This window comes from Copadichromis virginalis, linkage group LG1 (assembly GCF_057382275.1).
Source record: "Copadichromis virginalis isolate Kocher_CV1m ecotype Utaka linkage group LG1, C_Virginalis_male_GT1.1, whole genome shotgun sequence".
Lineage (NCBI taxonomy): Eukaryota > Metazoa > Chordata > Actinopteri > Cichliformes > Cichlidae > Copadichromis > Copadichromis virginalis.
In genome coordinates this window covers 25,537,435-25,561,678 of record NC_140618.1, presented here as the reverse complement: position 1 = coordinate 25,561,678, position 24,244 = coordinate 25,537,435, and the positions used below count along the sequence as shown (strand labels likewise).

Below are 24,244 nucleotides of genomic sequence, written 5' to 3'. Positions count from 1 at the left end.
GAGGTTGATCGCGCAGAGAATCGCTGAGCTTATGTGAGTGAGTGTGTAAAAGCAGCAGGAGAAGTTATGACAAATCAGACTATAAGGCAAAAAGAAAGTGCAGCTTTATGGTTTCATGGACAAAAGAATTTCTGTGGCTGCAATATGACGAGCTAAATAACCAGGGCTGCACATAAGTGGTCCGCAGGTGCGCATTCGCTGTCAAAATAAAAAACACGCACAAGGGTTAGGGTTAAATTTAAAAACTGTACTTTTGAGTTAAAATATATATTTATAATTTTAATAAATGACAAATTAAAAAGGCATGAACATTTTTTTTGTATCGAAAAAATATCGAACCGTGACACCAAAGTATCGAACCGAACCGAACCGTGAATTTTGTGTATCGTTGCACCCCTATTATATACCTTATTGTAATGTAAGTTAAACCTTTACATATTTGTATTGTTACTGTCTTGTTGGATTGCCCTTTTTATTGTGTATTATAACATTTATTCTATACATGGAAATCTGTGAATGTTGAAAATGATCTGTTTAAAGTGCCTATGCCACAAGTTTTAGAAACTTGTGCTATTTTATAAACTGAATATCAGAAATGTTAAGAGAGGACTCATTTGAACTTCTTTTCTTTTCTTTTTTTTCTTACCAAAGGATGAATCCTATTGCTGTTGGTGAACCCCATCAACTCTGGCACCGCCAGAGGGTTTTTGCTTTGACATCTAAAATTATATTCCATGTCCCACAGGAACTGCCACCAGACTTCAGAGTATTTCTAGTCCCAGGGCAATGTATTCAAATGATTTTAGTAATTCTATTGCTTTTCATTCATTGTCACATTCAGGTTCACTTTGGTGGTGTAAGAAACATCTCAAATGTTATTGGATCATTTGAAGGTTTGTGATATTAACGTCAACATCAGGATGAACACTCACGGAGGTCTCGCGGTGAATTTTACATGTATTGCGATCATTACAAGAACATTTAATTATTTAATTATTTAATAACTTTATCAGTGACAAAATATTTGTGAATGGGAGTAACATTGGTTTTCATCCCATTTTCATTGTAACTTGTGATTTACTCATATACTCAGCTCATCTACTAATCAAAGTTTGATGCTGTTTTGCGCTTGTTAGTTTATTTATGTCACATCCTGTCCGGGAGCTTTGCAATTTGAATTGCGAACTGAATGCATGGTGGTGCCAAACACATTTAGACAGTTGGATTTTAATTTTACACCGTCTGAAAAAACATGAACATGTTTGGCGTACATACACTCACCTGTCCATATTGACATGATAGCATAACGCAGTGGATGCAGATTTTTTTGGCTGCACATCCATGATGTTAATCTCCTGTTTCACCACATCCTAAACCTGCTCTATTGATGAGATCTGGTGACTGTAGAGTACATATAACATTTTCATTTTCAAGACACCAGTCTGATGTGATTTGAGCTTTGCGACAGGGTGTGTCGTCCTGCTGGAAGCAGCCATCAGATGGGCGCACTGTGGTCATGAAGGGACCGACATGGCTAGCAACAGTATTCAGGTAGACAGTGGCATTTAAGGGCTGTGAAGTTGGTACTGAGGGGCCCAAAGTGTGCAAACAGAATATTACACAACAGGACACCACCACCAGCAGACTGCAACTTTGATACGAGCATTTTGATCCATGCTTTCTTTTCTTTCATTTTTTTTTTCCACTTCTAACCCTACCCAGACCAATCTGGCACCAACAACCATGCCATGTTCAGTGTCACATAAATCACCTTTCTTCCCCATTCTGATGATCGGTTTGAAAACCAGCAGGTCCTCTGATCATGTCTACATGCCTAAATGCTTTGACTTGTTATCATATGATTGGCCCATTAGATTTTTGTGTTAATTATCAGCTAAACCAGTGTGCCTAAAAAGTGGACAGTGAGTGTTTTTGAAATAAAAGTCACGATAATGTATTCAGAAATACTTTATTGATCATTCATCCTGATGGTAAACACTGAATATATGCTGCCATAAACTGTAAACTTTTTTTTTCCCCCCCAAAGTATTTCATCATTCAAACAAATGCAGTTTGTTGTGTGGCACTTAATTTTTCTAAAAAGATTTGCTGTTGCCAGCAAAATGCTGACACGGCAAAATATTTTAAACAAAGCAGGTTAAATATTCAGCTGAAGGGTCATTTCATTGGAAATCCATTGAAGAGTTTTTCACAGGAAGACGCAAAATGTTAATTTGTCTATAGAAAAAAATATATCTGATGAACATTTACCGTACGAACAACCTTACACAGCCACACACAATGAAGGCATAGAGAGCATGCTGACAACACTTTAAAAGACAAGGCTCGGATTCTGTAGTAGCAGCACCCTCTGCTGTTCCCATTTCTCCCAAAGGCCCAGTTTTAGTCATGTAATAATTCTCTGAATAGCCTGTCGGGCTGGTACAGAGGTGGTGCCAGAGACTATGCAGCTGTTTGTCCCAATGCAGTTTCATTAACACATAATGATGAAAATTGCTACTAGCTCCCAAAAATAACAGCTCATTTAAGATTTTGTTTTCCCCCCAAAAAGAGGCACTGTTACAATACTCTGAGGAACACAATGGTCCCCTTCTAATGACTCACACTCGTTAAAACAAATATAGGAAAGCATAGCACCACATTATAGTCATATTACATGTTCAAATATTAAAGGCACAAGTGTAAAGATCAAATTTTGTTCCTTGTATTTTTCTACCTTACAAGAAAATGATCACTTTGGCTAATTTAGGAATGTATTAAAAAAAAAAAAAAAAAATAGCAGTTGCATTTAAAAAAAAAAAAAAAAAAAAAAAAAAGGAAAAAGCTAAAAAGCACATTAATGAAGCACATTTATGTAACGACCACAATGGTTTAAGTTTCTAATATTTATGTACCGATTAAATGCCAGGCTCTTGTTGTTAAGCAGTAGTTCCCCTGGATATTTTACCACCACATACATCACAGACAAAAACATCCAGGTTGTTTGGCCTGAAGCAGCTCATTTGGACTCTGCCAGCTTCTTGAGCCTTTTCTTGAGCTCCAGAGGAAACTTCTCATAGCACTTTTTACAAACAGGCTTCATGTCAAACTCAACAAACTTGTTCCTGCAAAGAGAAAGGATTAAAAATAAATAAATATATAAAATCACTGCTGACCAGATACAACAAAACATCTGAACCTTGCTTTTTTTCCCCCCTTTTAAAAACCCATCGGCTGTAGTGAAAATAAGCAGCAGTTAATACAGAATAAGTACTGCAGTCCTACTAAAGCATCAGCTGAACCAAACTCATGCGTAAACATGTACGCTTTAGAGGTTTTGCTCAAACACCACTCACACAAAATAACTGGCTTTGCAAAATAAATAAGAAATAATAACATGCCACACTGTCGGGGGGGGGAACAACGAGCACAGCACAAATAAAAGTAGTAAGTAAGCGATTGCACCAACCAATCGATGGAGTGGCGAGTTGTAAAGAATAAGATTTCTACTGACAGACAGCAGACTTTTTCTTGCGCTCTTTGGCATCGCGCTCACGTCGGGCCAGGCGGCGTTTCAGCTCCTCGGGCATGCGGTCATAGCAGTGCTTGCACACTGGCCTCAGGTCAATTTCAACAAACTTATCTCTGAGTTACCACAGACGCAGCAAGTGAAGCATGTAAGAGAAGAAATTGGAAGAGAAAGAAAAGAGCCAAAAGAGGGAAGAGTTGTCGGAGAAGTGAATAATACGCACGGACAAGTGTTAGGACTCGATGCAGAGGTGTTGGAGAAAACTGAGGACGGCGACAATCAGCTGGCTGTAAATGAGCACTTCAACTTACTTGAGAGTGAGTTTGGTGTTGCAGGTGGAGCATGAGAAACAGCTGACACACCAGGCCTTGTTGAGAGCGGACACAACTGGAGGGATAAAGATGTAAAATATAATAAAAAATGTGGACAAATCTTAAACATGGAGCTCCTCTATCTTCAAGCAGCACTTCTTAAAAAATAAAAAACACTGCACTGATTACAAGCTTTATCACCCTGATACTCACCATCGCCTTCAATCACACGGTTGCAGTGATAACACACATCACCGAAGAGCTTGATAACAGAGAAACAAGGAGATTAGGCGTTTATCCAGCAAACACAAATTCTTTTATGTGCTGCTGGAGTAAGAGGTTAGCGCTGCTGTTTGGGGGGGTTTTCTTGGTTTTTTTAGACTTCACTGTCGTGTTCTCCAAAGCCAAGATTGTACTTGCAGAGCTGTGTTTTTCTTTCTTACCTGGTTATAATGAGTCTCACAGTATGCCAGCCCTTTTCTCTCATAATGGCGATGACCGAGGAAAGGCTTTTCACACTTGGCACACACAAAATGCTGCAAAAAAGAGCAAATACTGCTGAGGGTTAAGGAGACCTCTTAAAAAATAAAAAAACCCAGAAAGCATGCCAACTTCTCTAACGGTCAGAAACATGAATATTACATGAGCAGAGTATGTTTACTACCATATACAGAGACCACAGAAGAAATGGTTACTGGAAGAGCGCTACCGCTATTTTACGCCGTTTGTTTTTAAGATGCGGTTATCTCTCACTGTTGTGGAGAAACTGCCGGTGGTGTGCACGGAGTGTTTTTAAAATTCTTCTACTTTCCTGGCACTTGCCAGCTAAACTCCTGAAGTGGGTAGAATCTAAATTAATTTTGGCTAATTACCATCTTTAGCATTAAATTGAGTGCTATACGCCGTTGATAGCTTTTTGAACAGTACAAAGCTCAGCAGTCTCCATACAGATAAACACACAATTCGATCTGCCGCGCTCTGCCTCCGGAGAAATAAGCTTTTTAAAAGCGCTCACATCTCCCAAATTAGCTCACTCACAGCATTTTGGTTCCAAATTGGATATTTAATTAACTTAATTTTCTTATGCATAAGTAAGAGTAACTAAATATGAGAGTCATTATAGATTTTTATTATGCTTTTGAGGAAAGACTGTTTTGCACATAAACTTAACAGCTACAGCATTAAAAACACCTCGAAAAAATCTTTGAATGACTCTGGTCATGGACGACTGACCTCTGGATCGGGCTTCTCCCTTACGCTTGACTAGACTGGGATCTGAGGAGTTTGGATAATAGGGGAAGACTTTATTCGTTCCTGATCCGTTTGTGATGTATGGCACAGGATACCATCGTGCTGGACAGAATGCAGCTGTTCAGCAATGCTGTTGTGTTGGAAAATCTTGCCAGAAGCAAAGGTTTTCCAACAATGCTTGTAATGAGATGATTGATGTTATTCACTACAGCTGTCAGTGGTTTTAATGCAGTGGCTGAGCAGTGTATTGCGAGCAAAGAGAAGGCGGCCAGCATGACGTCAGACACTATTATGAACTTATCATTAGTCTTTGAGACATTCCTGTATTCTGACTTGTGATGTTAATTTTATAGAAGCACTTGTGACACTCACATAAGTTCTGCCTGAATTACTTTAATATGATTTTTTTCATATAATAAGCAGTTAGGAAGATGGATGGATGGATGAATGGTTTTGTCATTACTTTGTGTTTAATGGCCTCTTTTGTAAAGCCCCTACTCTGCAAGGAGGGGAAAAAAAATCATCTATCACCATTTCTTTTAAATAAATATCAAATCAGGCTCACATCAACACGATTCCTGCAGCAAACTCCTAAAATCTTTGGCTTTTCTTTGAAGGAGCAAGCTGCTTAATCAAAGCCATGTTACCCCTGATTTCTTTTGCATGACTGTAACTTTGTGTACATAAACAGGCCCGTTCTCGTTCACGAACCTCCACATGCCACTGCTTGCCCATGGCATTGACAACACGCCCCTCGATAGGTCTCCTGCAGGCACCGCAGATGGGTACACCCATCTTATCGTGGCAGGGCAAACAGTAGAGCTCTCCTTTCAGCTCCCTGGCATCTGCTGTCAGCTCCCTCCTGTGCAAAGGGAAACAATGAAATGCATGATGAGCTGCCGAACACAGGCTGAACACACTAATGAAGACGGTCTTTCTGTGAACCTTGAATGTATTCTGAAGCGTGTGGGCGGTTTTCTGCACTAAAACCCTGGTGCGGAGTGAGAAGACTGACCCGCAGTTGGTGCAGTTGAAGTGGTCCGGGTGATAGGGGTCGTTCTGAAAGATCAGTGGCTGCTCCTCGATGATGGCATGGCACTTCTGGCAGATGTACTTGCCCAGGCCTCTGGCTTTTTCGCGGTTATGGCACGGTCGGCACAGGTGCCTGAGGTAAATGGGGAAGGGATGTGAAGAGAGATCGCTGCAGCTTCAATAACTGTTTTGACACCCTCCATCATAGCTGTTTTGTTAGGATGCAAAAGCAATCGAGTCAGCAGCTTGACGTGTGTAACCACCTGTTTTACAGGCTGTCACTGTCTTATGACTGTAATCAGATGGGACGCTTACCTGCCAGCATTCTTGACAAAGCCCACATCTGCAAGCACAGCCTGGCAAATGTCACAGCAGAAGCAGTCGGGGTGCCAACTATAGTTCATGGCCTTGATGACACGACCAATGATGAACTCTCCTGAGGGAAACCATATGTGAGAGATCAGCCTGAATCAATCCTAAGATTGACTTTCAATATTTGTTGGGCCTAGATGTTATTTTACATGATGTTGTTTTTGGTTGGTGTACAGGAACACAATTATACAGTTTTGCAACAACACACTACAATATTTTCTATATTGTTCTCTTAGTGACACTTAAAATAAGACTACTGTTAAATGCCTTTTAATTTTCTGCATAATTAAATTAACAAAGACTGTGTTTCCCTTGACATGGATGAGAAGCACTTGAGTTAAGCTTATGGGATAGATCCAAGATGCACTAAAAGGCATCTTGGATGACCTAAATACAAGCGGGAAGCTCTAAATAAAAGTATAAATAGCCCTAAAGCCCAATGTGGACACACTGGGATCTGATCTAAACAAGGACCAATACAGAAAGTGAGGCACAGTAAACAGTGAACGCTTTAGGAGACGCTACACATCATGTGAAAGGTCTGTTGCATGAAATCTGAGCAGAAAATTATCCACAGGGGTCGTTATGTGCCAAAAAAAAAAAAAAAAAAAAAAAGTGCAGCATGAGCACATCAGTGACAGCAATAAATGAATGAATGCTTAATTAACCACACAGACAGTTTATTTGAGAAAAGCTAAACAACAGTATGGTTTCCACCAGTGCACTGCGAGCCTAAGAAACACGTCAAGACACGGGGGATTTTATTTATTCCCCACTTCCAACATGAAGATGAATATGTATATACTCCTGCAGGAGGGCACGGTTTACATAGAGATGAATGATTTAGCCTGAATTGATTAATACACTTCTGTGCAAGGATATCAGTTGAAAAGACAGAACAGTTTTCTTATAGTTTTTTTTTTTTCTTTTGTGTGACAACAGATAATGCGGACTGCATTCCAGTAACACCCTTAAGCGAACTTAACAGCTGAAGCTATTCTCACATACCCTGGAGGGATGGCTCAACATAGGCCTGGCAAGGCAACAGGCTTGTAACACACTGGTGGAAACCCTACAACTATCAGGAAATAAAAATGAGCCATGCAAATGTTATAACGCAATAACGTTTGAGCTTCAGGAGTCCAGCTGACATTAATCCGCTTGTTTGCATTAACTACGGTGGGCTGAATCATTCATTCCTATGTGTGAAAAAGGTTAACAGTTATATGGTGCTCTCCCGCTGGTTGAGCCTATGTTACTTCCCCATGGTCCCTCGCTCTTCTCCCATCAGCAGTAAATGAAGTAGCAGTTTGTGCCACACAGTATTAGTGTTAGCCACCAAGCCAGAAACAATGAATTAAAATCCCCACAGAGTACCAAAAAGCCAAAACAAACCACTCCTACTGTTGTTGCACTGAGTGCAAATGTTTTTTTTTGTTTGTTTGTTTGTTTGATTGACTTTCACCATGATTTAGTCCAGTTGTCACCACAGAACACAAGTCTAATAAAATACCAACTTGAAGCCATGTAACACTCACCACACTGGTGACAACAGGGAGCAAAGAGCATCTGGAAGTCATGTTCACAATATTTCCTCCCTTCAAACTGTAGACAAATAATAATTTAAAGAAAAAAAAAGTCGTTATATAAAGAAAAGAAAAGGGGACAAATATTTCCACACATGTTTATGAGCTATACACACTGAGCTTTGTACTGATGTAGTGTAAAATGAGCAGTGACTACTAGAGGATGTCTACCTCGTAGAACAGCCCCTCTGGAAACTGCTGGAAACACTGGGCACACACGAAGCACTGCTCATGGTAAAGCTCTCCATTACTGTTGACAATCTTCTCAGTCGGAGCGAAGCCGCTCTTGCATCGCTCGCAGGCTGCACTGGCCAGGGCATTAGCAATGCTGTTGCATGAAACAATAACACATACATTAGGTCTGCAACATCCTCTGACATGCAGGGCTGACAAATGACTGCAGTGCAAGTTTAGACTAGTGTTTATCATTTCTCACATAACTCCTATATCATCTCCTGAACTTCCTTCATGCAGCTGTCACCATGGAGAATGGAAATAATATTTGAACCCACTAACACTATTACTCACTGCAAAGTCATCACCTAATTTGGTAACAGCACAGAACAGTCAGGGGTTTCTCTGGCTGCAACTTCCCAAACACACAACCACTCTACATAGATATGTATATATAATTACTGATACATGTGACAACTAAATTATCTCACAATTTCTAACATTATCCTTTACAGTACTATTTACATGTAAATAACTAAAACGAGTCACTTATCTACGCACTATATCTGCTGCCATATCAATCAAAGACATGTCTAGATATATATGGTTGTTTGTATACCCTCCTGTTGTTTATACATTTCTATTTTATAGTTGTTGTTTGTTTGTTTTACTGTTTTAGGAAAAAGCTATTTTTAGCCTTTTGGTCAATAGTTCTACAATTTCAAATAAATAAGCTTAACAATTTTCCTAATTATTACAGTATTACAACTTTCTGACATTAATCCAGGGCACATGAGATACATTTATTTATTTTGTAAATACCAATAAATCGCTGTGAATGATTGAATGATAAAAAAAATTATGTGAGTTTTGAAAAAGGAGCTATACAAATAGCGAATACAACTAACTTAGCATGCTAGCCGTTGGCACCGTGTAGCATAGAAAAAACTAAGCTAAGTATGTGTAATGAAATCCGCAAACTCCGCAGAGTAATCTCTACACTTTGTTTGCCTTGTACCAAAATGTGGGGTGTGGTGATAATTATACTTGTGTTGCGATAATTATACTGTTTTGAAAAGCGTCCTATCTACTATAGAGAAGCGATGAGCTAACTTCTCCCCAGAGGTTGGCTACGCTGGCAAGCTGTTAGTGTTAGCCTGCTGGCTTCCAAAGCTAACGGGCTATTTAACCTCTACGCGAGTTTATGTTTACGCTACACACACAAAAACGTACCTGCCAGGCATTCCAGCCACACCCAACATCCTTGAGAGTAGAGCACCTTGAAAGAAAACTGTTATAAAGCTAACGTGCTCGATCGTTTCCCCAAGTAAAGCAACTTCAGAGAGCTCTGCTGCCCCTCCCAGCTGAGGGGGACTATCCGGCGGCAGTGACTCCGTCCTCCCACGGTGGGAGTGACCGGAGAGCAGCATCCGCCTAACCTCGACTGAGTTTATAGAGACACGACGTATTAAGTTACTGCAGAGCTCCGTGCATGCTTCTCATATATGGGTACATAAAACCATATTTAGAAAATAAATGTTCATTTAGGATTAAAAATACAGAGGGTGTTGTTAAATTACTTTCGTGAAGTGTGTGGTTTAATAATTAATACAAGAAACGAATTTAGTAAAATGTCTGTGAAGGTTCAGCAACTTAAAGAAGTCCAGACGCTTTTCTTTGCAAGCTCCTTTGACAATTTAGTAAAATGAATTTCACTTGCAAAATGAATTCACAAAAGAACAGGACACTGAAGCTACAGTTCGCATGGGCTCATCAAAAGATTCTATAGCAGATTCCCTGGTCTGATTTATCTCAGTTTCTGCTGCAAAATTCAGTTAGTAGGGTCAAAATTGTGTAAAAAAGAAAAAAAGCATAGATCCATCGCACTTTGGATCAATGGTTCTGGCTTATTTTGGTGTTGGTGTCGAGGATATTTTCCTGGTGTACTTTAAACTCTTTAGTTGGATTATTGCTGGCCATGCCCATCAATTCATGACCACAGTGTACACATGAGTTCATTCATTGTCATTGTCACAGCTGCCAAAATCGCAATTCCAATTTAGAATTAAGATTGTATTTTTGTTTTCTCCCATTCGTTATAGGTTATCTTTAATATTGAGTCTTTACTTTACAATATGAAGTGTTTGAGGCAACTGGCAGGGGCGCCACCAGGGGGGCACCCCCAAAATTTGCCGCCCCAGTAGTGTGCCCCAATGTTTTTAGTGGCCCTCATATGGCCATCCCTATGAAAAAATGCTGGAGGCGCCAGGGGCACCTGATATTGTGAACTGGCACTATTTAAATAGATAAAAACACCAATTACATGGGTAATGTTTATAATTATACATGTGTTAATGCTCAGAAATGTACTTAAGCACATATTTGCACATGAAGTGAGTAATTTAAAGAACTTTAAAGAAAGTTTAATCTTCCCAAACTGTGGATCTTGAACCAATAATCTGACTTCATCGGCTCTTAGTCCACAGCTCAGGAGCTCAGAGCATTTCCTGTTTAAGAAATATCACTTATTGTCCTTTTAAATCCTGAGACCTAAAAATTTAATTAGCTGTGGCTGAAACACGAGACAGCACCGCAGGTTACGTCTTTTATCTGATTTCACTTAATGGAACTCTTACTAGATTGTGTCCTCTCTTGCTCGTGTCTATTTTTATGTCTTCATGTTTACTGCTGTTTATAAAGCTGCTTGAAAAGCACTTGGCTTGGAAGTAATTGCTGCATAAATAAAGTTTTGCTCGCTTGGTAATACACTTTATTCCTTTTTTCTCCAGTTTCCTCGCAGGGATGTTTGAAGTGTAATTTAACCTTTTTCAGCATCTTGCATAGCAAAATGAAAACGAGGTGACTTGCAGCATATGCATTAGCGTGGGCCTATTTGTGGTGGTAGCTTATTTTTAAAGCTAGTGATATGAGTGATTAACCTGCTCTTCTTAATAAACCTTTAGCCTTTCTAAATAAGATATTTTGCACAGACTGTCAAATAGAGGACAAAGGATAGAGAGAAAAGACTTAAAGAGGGCTAAATATGGATTAAAGAGAATCCAGTAACAGTCTGCTCCTAATTAATACATTACACTCAGGGTATCCTTAACAACACTGCATTTCATTGCTCTCAGAGAGTTATGATAGCATCTTATGAAATCTATACTCACATTTCTCTCTGATTTTGTAGCACAACAGCAACATTTTTTCTAACTTTAAAATAGGCGTATAGAATAGATACCTGCTCGGATATGTGTGCTTGTATTATCTCTCCTAATGCATTTAATATACACATAAACCAACAGCTTAGTGAAATGTCTTCTAGTATATTTTACTGTACATAGCAACCATTTGCACATCATAAAAATTGACTTTTTCATATTATTTTTGCTTGTTTTATTTATACACTGTCTTTTTCTTCCTCATTTGGTCTCATATGGGCAGCACGGTGGCACAGTGGTTAGCACTGTTGCCGCACAGCAAGAAGGTCCTGAGTTCAATTCCACCTTCAGGCCGGGGTCTTTCTGTGTGGAGTTTGCATGTTCTCCCTGTGTTTGCGTGGGTTCCCTCCGGGTACTCCGGCTTCCTCCCACCCACCAAAGACATGCAGCTTGTGGGGATGGGTAAATTGGATAATCCAAATTGCCACTAGGTGTGAATGGTTGTCTGCCTGCCTCTCGCCCTACGACAGCTGAGATCGGCTCCAGCGCCCCCCCGCGACTCTGAATAAGGATAAGTGGAAGCGAATGGATGGATGTTCTCATATATCTCTAATGCCTTTTTTTTTTTTTTTTTTTTTTTCTTACTGAGCTTTGTGCTGCTGTAACTTGTGAATTTCTCCAGTATGGGGATTAATAAAGTCTATATCTATCCAAATACCTCACTGAACTCTGAATATGATCTTGAAACAGTTCAAAGAACTTAAATCCATGTGAACCGAAGCACATCATTGTCTTTATAGTACAATTTTTTTTTTTTTTTTAAAGATTTTTACTGGAATGCTTCATCTCTTTGGGAAAAGAACGAGACATTACTCTCCAAAAATCTTCTCAATACAATGCAGCTTTATTTAGATTAAATATAAACAACATGTTGTTCTCTATACAACTGCAGCCCTTACTCGGCCAATTTTCTGATGCTACGATAATCATGTGCAAGCACAACACAAATGTGGTTAATATTAACCAACAGACGGCATATTTACATTTGTATAGATACACCATAAACTGTACTGTGCGCTAGTAAAGGATAAAGTCCACTGCCAGGCGTGGCAGCTTCGCAGAAACAGAAAACTTGCAAGTAAGATGTTACAGGGCCTGTTACAGGGTAGAATATCAATATAAAGGAGTGGCTCTTCTATTAACATTTGCCCAAAAAATAAAAAGTAAAAAAACAAAAAAAAAAACAGATAAGGTGAAATATGAACCTCATAAACTCGGAACATAATGACTGACAGACTAAAAGGTGTCCAACTTAAATCAGCTTTCAGCCCACTGCAAGAAAAACAATAGAGAAAGATAAATATTTCAAGCTTACACATTCATGAAAACACTCGGCTACATCAACATTCAGCTGCCATACTGTCCCGTCTGCAGGGCTGCACGATTTCAAATATCATCTACAACCACCCGCTTCATTTCTGAAAGTCCACTGTGTCTGCGACAGGCTGAACAACACAGCCCTAACGTTACAACGGTGCGCACATCAATCAAATAACCTTTGAAATTCTGAATTTGATTCCCAATTAGTTACAATTTTCCTGAATCACTCTAATATTTCTTCAAGTTAGAAATAGAAGCATAATCAGTGACTGTGCTGTATCGAGGGTTTTGGTTTCCCAGGATGATTTCTGTGTGTCAGTTAACAAAAAAAAAAAAAAAAAAAAAATCCACTTTAGGATCTTATAATCTCAATGTTTGTAAGAAACGAACCTTGTAAAATCAAGTTAACTACAAAAGGTGGCTCAGAGTTATTAGACTGGAGAACCGCTGCTAAATCCTGTGACCATTTAGCTCCAAAACTGTTCCATTTCCTTCCCTAATGCTACTCTCGGGACCTTCATTAGGGTAAAAGTGCATCGAAAGGAATCATTAAATGTACAGATATATGATTAGAATTTCTCTCTTACATTTGTTTTTAAATATAACAGATTTTATATTTACAATTACAGGAACGTGGGTGCAGGCAATGCAGAAAATAAATTATCGTACATTACGCATGCACGCACATATATGTTTATATATACACATATTTATACAGTATATGAAGACAAACGCGATCATGGCCAAAGCGACCAAAGAAAACTGCCTCCACAATTTGCTGTCCAAAATCAAACACAGGGCAGAAACATGAGGTTCAAAAGCACATTCAAATAAAACTGAAGTCGTGACACAGTGATGGATGGAGCAGACAAAACAAGGAAGTACTGTCTGTGCCGCTGCCTCCCTCCTTGTAGTATCACATGATCAGCAACCACAATCTATAACAAGCTGTCGCCTCACTGTGAAATAAAAAAAAATCACTCATTCTTGTGCAGTCACAACTTATTACTGCAGCTGTAAAGAAACAAACAAAAATATATCAGAAAAGCTTCTATAACATTAATTTGGGTGGCTTTGAATGAGTACTAAAATACATTAGCTTATAATGGTGATCATCCCCTTCTAAGACTAAACTGCCTGGCTTCAAAGACACTGGGTTCAGTGTGGTGATGATAATCTCTTTTTAAAATCTGCATGTTAACTCGCTTAAGTGAAATTAAGCTCAGTGCTTTAAAGTTTCTGATTTATATTAAAAGGATTATATTTACAAGGCAAAAAGGAATCTTTGTTACATGCATCTTGTGTGTATGAAACTAATTAGGTGCATTTATGCTCGCCGGACCGGTGGTTCTGCACGCCAACTGTGACGTCGCAATAGCGCATCATTTAAAGCAGGATTTGCTGCAGGATTTTCCTGAATGATAGGTGTCACCACTGACGTAAAACATCCACATTCACTGTGGCACAGGAGAAAAAGTCAAAACCAGAAGCAAAACAATTGCAATGATAGAATTAAACAAGAGGTTTACTTCTGACACGAGTGCACTCCCAAACCAGCTGCTGCAGCAATGGCACGGACACCTGTGTGAAGCTACAAAAGTTTGTGGATTGACCAGAATGACGAATAAAAGGCGCGGATTGCCCGGTGGATGTGATGTCACTTTCGTCGTACATCACCGTTCGTGAGGGCAAAAACGGCGAGCATAAACGGGCCATTAGTTACCAGACATATTTGTTAATCCCCCTGGAAAAGTGACACTCCCAAACCCTCCTCAAACACTATATTTATCCAGTATTAAAGGGCTGAAGAAAACAACATACTAAATGTTACAAATTATGTAAATTATAATCTATAAATATACTCCTAAATACAAAAGTTATATACAGAACTTTGTAGCTGAAATCAATACATGTTAATAAAATAAAATCAGTTTTCTTCATGTTTGAAAGATGAGCCTTCTACCAGAGCTCTACCACGTAGGCATCATGTCTGGGAACCAGACGCGACCCAAATGCTTTGATACCTCCCAGTGGATATCATCCAACCCATAGCGATGATCTGGAACCAGTACTTCCTCCATGATGGATAGCTGCGTCAGTCTGTCTCCACACATCTTGACAAACTCCACGAAGGCGCTGCAGGACACTTCGCACTCTCCCAAGCCAATGGCAGACAGCTGCGTGCAGCGCTGGGCGATGCGGATCAGCTCCTCGTCCAGCGGTCGCAGCCCGTTGGCGCACACCACCAGCTCGACCAGACGTGGGCAGTTGAGGCCGACGCGCCCCAGCACGTCTTTGCTGACGGAGCGGCCGAAGTACAGATGCGTGACGGGGATTTCGTCGCGGAAGAAAGGGCCAAACTCATCCTCGTAGAGGTAGAAGTACATGACCAGACTAAATTTAGGCGAGTGACGCTTCATGGCGTCCCAGCTGCTCTTTTTGATGGTGTGAAACTGTTGGCCGGGATTTTCACTGACCACGTCAATGCGGAGGTGCTCGAGATGCACGTGCTTCTCCGAGGAGAGGGCGATGAGAAGTTCATCGCTCAGCAAATGGTAGTTGAGAGCCAGTTCTCTCAGGCCATGGCACTGATCAGCCACACACAGGATGCCTGGAAATACACGCCCAAAAAATAAATGCAGTGTTTACTGGCAACCTGTACAGCACGTCTATAAATCGCACCCAAGCCCCTGAGAAACAAGGGAGAAACCTTACAATTTCAGCGATAACAGTTCTCAATCAATCAATCAAATTCTACACAATGACTAATTAGTCATTACTAATCATTAAGGCCCCTAATTTCTCTCATTTGTTCCATTTGTCAGTACCTGCAGGTGAAACGTGAGGGCAGCTGCTCATTTTGAGCAGTTTGAGCGTGTCGCTGTTATTGGCCACCAGGACTTTAAGAGACGGGTCATCCACAGGCGTGTCATCAATCTTCAGGGAGGACAGGGATTTAGAGTTGACGAAAACCACAGTCAGTGCTGAGATGAAGTGGGACTGTTGAACAGAGAAGAGAGAGAAACAATAAGCAAACATTTTATTTAAGAAATCTGCAGACAGATCTAGTAACAAGCATCTAATTCAACTACACATACACACTGAAACTTTCAGCTTTGTCTAGGAGCAGGTGCACATTTGTGCAGGTAGTTGTAAAATAAAAGCTGCAAACAAAACAAGACCGCCGCACAGCAAATTACCATAATTCCACAGAGTTTCTTTTACATTGTATGCATCTGTGGGATCTGTCTTCTGAGATAAAGTGTCAAAGAAAACAGGGGCTGAGTACAAGATTTTGGAGATATCAACTTGTAGACCTTCCCACAGGCACTTGACTTTAATCAGACCAGCTTCCTTTCAGGCATTAATCAAAGGAGCTCTAAAGCGGTGGATTTTCAGATCTCTGCGGTGCGTTACAATTCAGAGACGCTCATGTCTGAGTGCTTCAGTGGTTCTCAAATCTTCTCAGTCATGCCTCATTTCTAAGGCTCTGCAAAAGTCCACCTTGTGGTGTCACGTCTGTTTTCTTTTACTTGAAAATGCACACGATGTAACCCTGTTGCTGAGGCTGACCTTAGGCATCTCCATGAAGCTGGGCCTGGCTGTGGAGATGAGCCCCAGAGTTTTCAAAGAACAATTCACCAGCTGAGAGAGGATGTCGCACGCTGCTTCTGCAGACTCTCTGCTGCTGTCCACCTGGCAGCACACAGAGAAAATGGCACTGTGAGTTGGGCAGCACATAAAAATCCACTTCGCTTCATCACTGAACTGCTGTAACCTCAAACTGCCCCCCTCTCTTTCGTACCTTGAAGCTGACATACTGCAGGTGGTCCGAATGCCTCTTGATGATCTGTTTGATGAGGTCTGGGTGTGTGGCCTTCAGGTAGGAGCTGGCTGGCTGGTTCAACTCAAACTCAAAGCATCGCCACAGTTCTGGCATGTGAAAGGCCTCGTTCCAGCCTCGGCATACCTGCAGCAACAACACAAACTTTTCAATTTTTCATGCTGAAGACAAAAATACTTCTTTTTTTTCATCCTCAGGCAAGAGGACAAAATGTGACTCAGAGAAGAGAAACCAATAATTAATCTTAGAGGTGTCACCCTGGCACAAATGTCGAGGATATGACTTGTTGAAACAGGAAAACAGCAACACTATACATCTGCTTGCTTACTGTTTAAACTCCTGCTGAGTTACGTAATCATAATGCTCAGAAGTTATTTGGAAAAATAGGAAAATAAATACCACTAATATTTTGTAGCAGTAGGTAGCATCTGTTTGACATGGCACAGTAAACTGGTAAATAAGTATTTAATATTAATAATGATTTTTTTTAAAATACTTGACTCCGAGCCAACAGTATAAATAAAGCATGTGTGAAGCCGTAAGAACCTTCAAACATGCTGCATTGCATCAACTTCCTTAGCCAACTGGGTGTGAAAGGAAATTAAGAAGTGTCAAAATCCTCACTGCCTGTTTCATGGGTGTAAATATATACATAACACATAAATAAAATATTTCTTATGCGTTTCTGCTGCTGGGTGCCCTCTGCAGGATTGTGACTAATTAGTTTTTCTTTTTTTTTTGGGGGGGGGGGAAGACTACCCGGCTTAAAGTCACGAGACAGTGGAGAGGTGAAGTGTGGCCAAAAGAGATCACTCAATTTTGGTGTCTAACTACTTTTCTTTTTTAACTGCAAAGCCTTAGCCTTAGAGAGAATCTCCCACCTCGAAGTTGCAGGATCCAACTCAAACGTGTGCAGCTGGTTCCTTGTTCTGCTCTATTAAAATGGTTTGAGCTGGAAAATGACTCTAATCAGACCTCGAAGCACCAGAAAACTGACTGGCTTCTCTTCATTGGCTCCCTGTTAAATTCACAATCAAATTTAAAATCCTTTTCCTTACATACGAGGTCTTGAATAATTTTAAAGACCTGTTCTTGTGATTTGATATAAAAATTGAACTGAACTGCAGCACGATGAAGTCAGACTACCCTGAGGTGAGATCTACTGGTGAGACAGTTGATTACTTTATATTGCTTTTTTAAAATTTTGTACATAAATTAAATTGTGCTCATGAACAGTATGACTTTATAATACTCCAATGCATCTGGTCTCAGTCCACTGAAACAGCCGTACTGTAGCTTAACAAACAAGTGGATTGGGGAAGTTCTTTGTCTGCAACAGCAAAGCTGTCAAACATTCTAATATTATATGCTTTTTGCATTTTCCATTATGTTTACCACTTAGATGCTCATGCTGCATTTTATTTGTGCAGAAAAACTGAAAACATCTTGTTGATCTCCCTCATGAATGAGTAACCTTCCATTAACGTGTTAACAGCAAAATGCTGCAACTTTAAAAAAGAGATAAACTGGCAGCAGTTCGAATTGAGGCAGTGCTTTGAAACATGACCCCATACCCACAAACTAACAGAACCCTGCTTTACCTTCTTAGTTTAGCCAAATGAAGACCTCTCTCATTATATGAACAAATACAGCATGTATCACAATCAAAGTCAAGCTGAAGCACCCACTTATGGCCTTTAAGGCTCATAATCCTCCATCAGATAAACTCAGCAACCATTAGGTATAATAATGCCAATGTAGCGTGTAAGTAAAGCAATACAAACGAGGCTTACACATGAGTATGAGAGGGGGAAAAAATGTGACTGTGCTGTTCTAGTTCTTACAACTAATAAATACTGCCCCCTGCTACATATTGTAAACTAAGAGCAGCTATAAATGCTGCTTTATTATTATTATACAGGTACCTGGGAGGCAAAAGCCCTATCCAGTAGAGGCAGGTACTGGAAGACGTGGAGCAGGATCTCCTGTGGCAGACACTCCCAGCGGACTTCCTCATCCTCCAAATCTTTCTCCCTCCTCTGCTTGCGGGACCGTTTAAGAGTCTTCTGACACCCACCGCTGGTTCCACCTCCATCCTCCTGCTCGTTCCCTTGGAGACCTCGTTTCATCCTGGGTGAAAAGATGAGGGTTTAAAATCCAGACAGATGAGCTGAGTTTTTCTGCTCGCCGTTGTGCATGTTATCCCAGTTGTTTTTATTTTTGCAGCCCATATATGGAAGCCTGACACATGACCCTAAAGCCACAAATATTTTTATTGGGTAATCTGGTTAATTATATATAGATTTGCTTATTTTGGGTCATGAACTAGTAAAAACAAAAACAAAAATCATTTCACAGCAACATATATAGCTGTTGTGATAAATATGTGAATCTTATGTACCCATTTAAAAATTGACCAGATGACAAAACTACCAGTGCCTATAGATTATCAATGAAAACCAGGAGGAGTGCTTCTCCTTTCTAAATTTAGACTCCAAGCAGGATCACAATCCCCCATGGTTAGGTCAATAACTTGGTGTATTTGACTGAATTCAGCTAGTTAAAAATCAGCAGTTGATTAAACAAGACTATCTAGAACATATGAGCACAAAGGTTTCTACAGTACAGTTCTACAGAGGGGCTGATGGCGCGATATGGCAGCCTCGCTTCTGTCAGTCTGCCCCAGGGCAGCTGTGGCTACAACCGTAGCTTGCCTCCACCAGTGTGAATGCGAGAGTGAATGAATAGTGGAATTGTAAAGCGCTTTGGGTGCCTTGAAAAGCGCTATATATATTATTATTATTATTATTATTCAATAATTATTTGTGCAAAACTCTTGAGTTACCCCTTGTTTCTTTATATTTTGCTTAAAATGAGCTCAACTTCCTTGTATTTTCTTAAGTGCGTTTGAATAATAGTTATCCAGGCTTTAAGAAGGCCTTTTGCAGTTCTTTTCTGGACATTGGTTGCTTTTTCATTCATTCATTTTCAGTCCATTGTACTTTAATGTGCCTTTCTCTTATTTTTGAAAACATTTCTCTTGTTTGCCATTTATTCATGCCGTTTACCATTTATATTTTATTCCTGCACAGTTGGTGGGGAGCACCCATAATCTTGCTGCACATGCACAGTGATAATAAAGAGCTATTCTGTTCTATTCCTTCTAGCTGACCATTTTAAGAGGAATGTTTTTGCTTGTTTGTTTGTTTAGACTTTTAACACTGACCATTCAAGCATAAAAAGGCACCTAAATTAACAGTGTTGTGTCAACACATAACAGACAACTTAGCAAAGAACCAGTTTTACATTGCATCTTGGGCACTTCATTTCTAGTAGCCTGTAAGAAAGACACAATTTGTTTCCAATGTACTGTATTTAGCTCAATATGTGAAAAATGCTTAAGATAGCATCATCTGCTAACCATAAAAAATTTCTTTTTGCACCAAGGTGACTTCCAAAGTACTATTAGACAACAACTTCTAATATCTCAGTATGGTGTGCAGAGTGTCCTCAAAAGGTTTGAGAAAACTGGACAAAAAAAAATTTCTCTAACGTTCACTGAAGCTCAGCAATGGTCTCATAGGAAGGGTGGCTGAGAAGAAGCCATTGTTAAGGAAGGGAAATGTGGAGAAAAGACTGAAGTGTCCCAAATGATACAAGAACTGGTCTGTGGATATACGTGAATATATCCAGATATTACACGAAAGCTGTTCAGGCTGTGTTGAATAACAAAGGTGGTCATACTAAATATCGATTTTTAAGCTTGTTAGAACTGTACAAACTATTTTGCGTTTTACACTGTATTTCCCTGTATGTTTGCACATGTTTACATACAAATGCAAAGTTATATATAAATACATATAAAATCTAAATAATCAAAACGTTTGCATACTGCTGCAGATGCAAAAAATAAAAAACTGGCCTTTAGAAAAAAAAAGCATGAAAACAGAAATAATATTGCATTTTTATATCACGGAATATATAAAGGAAGTATATTTAGCTGTCATTCTTGTCAAAACTAGAGATGGCACGATACCACTTTTTTATGTCCGATACCGATATCATAAATTTGGATATCTGCCGATACCGATATGAATCCGATATAGTGTTTTTTAATCAACAAAACTGTTTTTTAAATATCTTGCTGCATTTTGTATAAGTTCATACTCAAGTTTAAAACAACAACTACACTAAAGCTATTCTGTTATACCTGTATGCAAAAAAAAATATTTCATAGTTCAGCAATACTGATCAATCTAATAAACTTAAACCTACACCATCCTCCCTATTCTGGTATTTTAAAGAGTACTTAGCATAAATATTAAGCAACCTAACTAATAGGGTTCCAACTCCCAGCAACAACAAAAATAAATAAATAAAAAATAGGGAACCACCCCTCACGCTCCACCTCATGATGCTTAATCGACGTAATCAACCTTAATTTGATGCAGTGTGAAAAAAAATGCACAGAAATCAATTATTTTTCAAGAAATATTAAATAGATTCAACATCTTTCTTCAACAGAATTGCAGACTGCACAGATGGTACCTTCCCAAAGGAAAAAGTACTATAGCTTACTAGGGTATATACAGTATATATATATTAGACTTAATAGTCACTATATACAGTAATGGACTTCTATTCATTTTGCATCAAATTAAAACTTTGGGTGTCAGATAATTATTTATTAAAAGCTAGACATTTTAAATGAGAATAAGAAAGAAAAGTATGTCTTTGTGCCCCCTTTTCCCTGTTAATGCCCTATCGGCCCCCCTGGCTAAACTTTGCTAGATCCGCCCCTGCACAGTTACCAGCGTCAGCTACGTAGAAAAAGATCCTGGTGTAGAAAGTAATATTAAATAAATTCTAACAACAGCTTATCAAGCTTAAACGTGCTGCTGTTGTTTATCCGCTGGTTTCCTCTTTCTGGTGCAAAGTGGGCCAAAAGCAAAGCCGATCAGCTGATCATTAAGCAGTTTCATGATTGAAGTAGCAGCAAGAAGAGGCAGTCGCTTGTTAAGCTTAACGCAGGAATGCTTTACAAACATTCAGAGATGGACTTACACACTTGCTTTACTTCTCTCGGGATAACTTTGTCGGAGATGAAATGCCGGGTTGCTAGCGAAGCTCCAAATGCTATCCAGACCACCGACAGGTCCCGCATGCCACAGCCGCTCTATCACGTGATGCATACTGCTCCGACGTGCTAACGTTCTGAGGTGAGTTACGGCGTGTCGCAAGTTTTGTGAGGTGCTTTCGTGATATTTAATGGATCGGATTACATTTTTTATTTTTCTCCGATATCCGATCCAGTAATTTAGGTCAGTATCGGACCGATACCGATACGTAATATCGGATCGGTCCATCTCTAGTCAAAACATAACGGTTTTCCAATTTCATAGTACTATTTTACTATGTATGACTGCGCAATGACAATAAAGAGTTATCTTAATTCCAGAAAAAATAAAACTAACAGCTAAATTAATGAAAACTAATGCTGAACATGTTTAATGAATAAAAGGGACACGAAAAAAAGCAAACCAAAACTAAATCGAAAAGAATTTTTTTTTAAAAACTTCAAAGAACATCACAAAAGCATATTTACTCTGCTGTCCACTAAAGTGTGTGTGTGTGTACTCTGTTTTCTAATGATACATCTTTAGTTTTAACCTGTGGCTGCATGGATACTGGTTAACTAGTTGACTGGTTTTCTAAACAAAAACACTCGTGACGAGTTTCTTTAATCATTAACAATTTAAAACAGCTTACTGCCTCTATCGGCTTTCCCGTTCCCCCAGTATCGGTCGATTCTCACAGGTACGCGAGCACCAAGTTAGAAAGCAACGTGTTTATTTCCTGGAAGTCTGTCCTGACTACTGTGTGCACTGGACCATTCCGCGTGTTTTGCCTCACACACGCTGGTGATTAACTGCAAGAACAGCCTACGTGTTTCCTTCAGCGTTTCTTCTGCCCACCTGAAAATGAAAACAGTACAGATAGAGGACACGCCTCCCTCTGCTTCAACCACCAACACCGTGTGGTCAAGCTGCCTCAAAGTTAGCTTCTCCTCGCTGATACTGTCTTTTAATAAAAGCGCCTTTTCCCACGCATAAATGCCAAGCTGTGGACGCCGTTTAATGCCACCGCAATTTACAGCAACAACACACCCGTCAGGAGTTAGCTTAGCTCAGCCCAACTATACATCTTGGCAACTACTTAGCAAAGTCTACCCACTTAACATAAAACGGTGACTAAAAACAGCTCGATCAGACACTTACAGGTCTACGGTAGTTATTTATCTTCACCCTCCTCACCTGGTTATCACCTCCTCCGTGGGGCTGTTTATTTAGAGACGGTCACTCAACGTCAACCGGGACCGACACAAGAAAACTGCGTCCGAGCTGGCCGACCGATCAAACACATTGGACCATACGACAGCACGGTGTGTCGGGAGGTTAGCGAAAACTGCCGGGAAGCTGGTGAAATGAGGTTTTCAAAAGTGTGCTGGCTTTCCGAGCGCCTGACCTAGTTTCGCTTCTCAACTCTCAGCTTCGCTACTTTGCTTGTCAGCTAAAGATGGCGTTTGTGTTGTTGTGCGGAGCAGCCAGTGGGCTACAGTCGTTCCACGGTTACCGTGAACGGTCAGCAGGGGGAGCAGTTTCACCCTAAGATGTTTTCATACAGAGATATGGGGGTATTCAAATGAGAAGAAGAAGAAATTACATTTTTAAACAATAATATGAAATTGAATCCAAAGAGTGACATTTATGCTATGTCATTTAAATATCCTCATTAAAAATTAAAACATTTTACTTTCCAATAATAATGATACTAATAATAGTAATAAACCTCATTTATATACCACCTGAAAAATTGAGGCGTTGGAGACAAGAGCAATGAAACTCAGTAAAATCAAGGCAGAATGTATGTGTGTGAATGAGAGAGGCAGGTGTAATAGGGAAGCTGCAAGGAGTGAAGTTTAAATACCTGTGGTCAACCATCCAAAGTGCAGATAGAGCACAAGAGAGGTGGGGACAGGGTGGAGGGGGTGGAGACAAGCGTAACGGGTGATTTGTGACAGAAAGAAAGGAGTAAGAGTGAAAGCAAAGGATTAATTGCTATGACATGTGGTTCGGAGAGAGTAGTACAAGCAAAAAGAAGTCTGAGCTGGAGGTGGCAGAGTTGAAGATGCTTTTTGTTGGGAGTGACCAGGATGGATAAGAAATGAGAATATCAGACAGACAGCTCAGGTTGTTTGGACATGTGCAGAGCAGGGTTAGTGGATATTTGGGTATTTGTGCGCATAGACACAAATACCCAACCCCACTCATTGCCTTACACTCTAACTGCCACCACAGCTAGCAGTTAGTGTAAGGCAATGAGTTTTTGCTGCTAAAATGTATGCTTTAACTTCACACTCAAGAGGTTAACTGACATCCAACAAAACAGCTGCTTTTTAAAAAATCCTTTTTATTACTCTTTAATCCACAGAAAAACTTTAATTCCCAAGAAGTGAGGAAAAAAACAGAAACAAACAGTAATCCTGCTTATCATGCTAAAATGCACGTTGGAATTACTTGTGAGCTGATGCAGTTTCATGTTTA

The 24,244-nt window shown here is 39.8% G+C and overlaps 2 protein-coding genes across 6 annotated transcripts; both read right to left on the bottom strand.

Moving 5' to 3' along the window:
• Nucleotides 1-1,953: 1,953 nt before the first annotated feature.
• LOC146718855 (LIM and senescent cell antigen-like-containing domain protein 1) lies at nt 1,954-9,685 on the bottom strand. Of its 3 annotated transcripts, XM_085456552.1 has the most exons (11): nt 9,489-9,685; nt 8,253-8,409; nt 8,034-8,100; nt 6,439-6,559; nt 6,107-6,256; nt 5,803-5,953; nt 4,284-4,376; nt 4,054-4,102; nt 3,841-3,916; nt 3,470-3,645; nt 3,061-3,125 (listed from the first exon to the last, which is right to left on the bottom strand). In XM_085456552.1, the coding sequence occupies exons 1-10, from the start codon at nt 9,683-9,685 to the stop codon at nt 3,507-3,509; spliced, it is 1,200 nt and encodes a 399-aa protein (XP_085312678.1). In that variant the 3' UTR covers nt 3,061-3,125; nt 3,470-3,506. The 3 variants fall into 3 exon arrangements, with proteins under 3 accessions (XP_085312685.1, XP_085312669.1, XP_085312678.1); XM_085456559.1 differs by lacking the exon at nt 3,470-3,645 and having other exon boundaries at nt 1,954-3,125; nt 9,489-9,684; XM_085456543.1 differs by having other exon boundaries at nt 3,060-3,645.
• Nucleotides 9,686-12,299: 2,614 nt separating this feature from the next.
• Nucleotides 12,300-23,269, bottom strand: LOC146718854 (F-box/LRR-repeat protein 3-like). Of its 3 annotated transcripts, none has more exons than XM_085456523.1 (6): nt 22,919-23,269; nt 18,566-18,770; nt 16,602-16,766; nt 16,370-16,492; nt 15,625-15,796; nt 12,300-15,407 (listed from the first exon to the last, which is right to left on the bottom strand). In XM_085456523.1, the coding sequence occupies exons 2-6, from the start codon at nt 18,767-18,769 to the stop codon at nt 14,767-14,769; spliced, it is 1,305 nt and encodes a 434-aa protein (XP_085312649.1). In that variant the 5' UTR covers nt 18,770; nt 22,919-23,269; the 3' UTR covers nt 12,300-14,766. The 3 variants fall into 3 exon arrangements, with proteins under 3 accessions (XP_085312649.1, XP_085312640.1, XP_085312658.1); XM_085456514.1 differs by having other exon boundaries at nt 22,955-23,269; XM_085456532.1 differs by lacking the exon at nt 22,919-23,269 and adding an exon at nt 21,705-22,032.
• Between the last annotated feature and the right edge of the window lie 975 nt (nt 23,270-24,244).

Excerpts from the sequence above, each read along its gene's own strand:
- LOC146718855 (XM_085456543.1), bottom strand. The coding sequence starts at position 9,685 with ATGCTGCTCTCCGGTCACTCCCACCGTGGGAGGACGGAGTCACTGCCG. Across the intron at positions 4,377-5,802 it reads GCAAGCAGTGGCATGTGGAG|CATTTTGTGTGTGCCAAGTG; the intron begins GTTCGTGAACGA and ends TCTTTTTTGCAG. Across the intron at positions 3,917-4,053 it reads CCGTGTGATTGAAGGCGATG|TTGTGTCCGCTCTCAACAAG; the intron begins GTGAGTATCAGG and ends TTATCCCTCCAG.
- LOC146718854 (XM_085456532.1), bottom strand. The coding sequence starts at position 22,006 with ATGGACCGATCCGATATTACGTATCGGTATCGGTCCGATACTGACCTA. Across the intron at positions 16,493-16,601 it reads TGCAGTATGTCAGCTTCAAG|GTGGACAGCAGCAGAGAGTC; the intron begins GTACGAAAGAGA and ends GTGTGCTGCCAG. Across the intron at positions 15,408-15,624 it reads CCCTCACGTTTCACCTGCAG|GCATCCTGTGTGTGGCTGAT; the intron begins GTACTGACAAAT and ends GTGTATTTCCAG.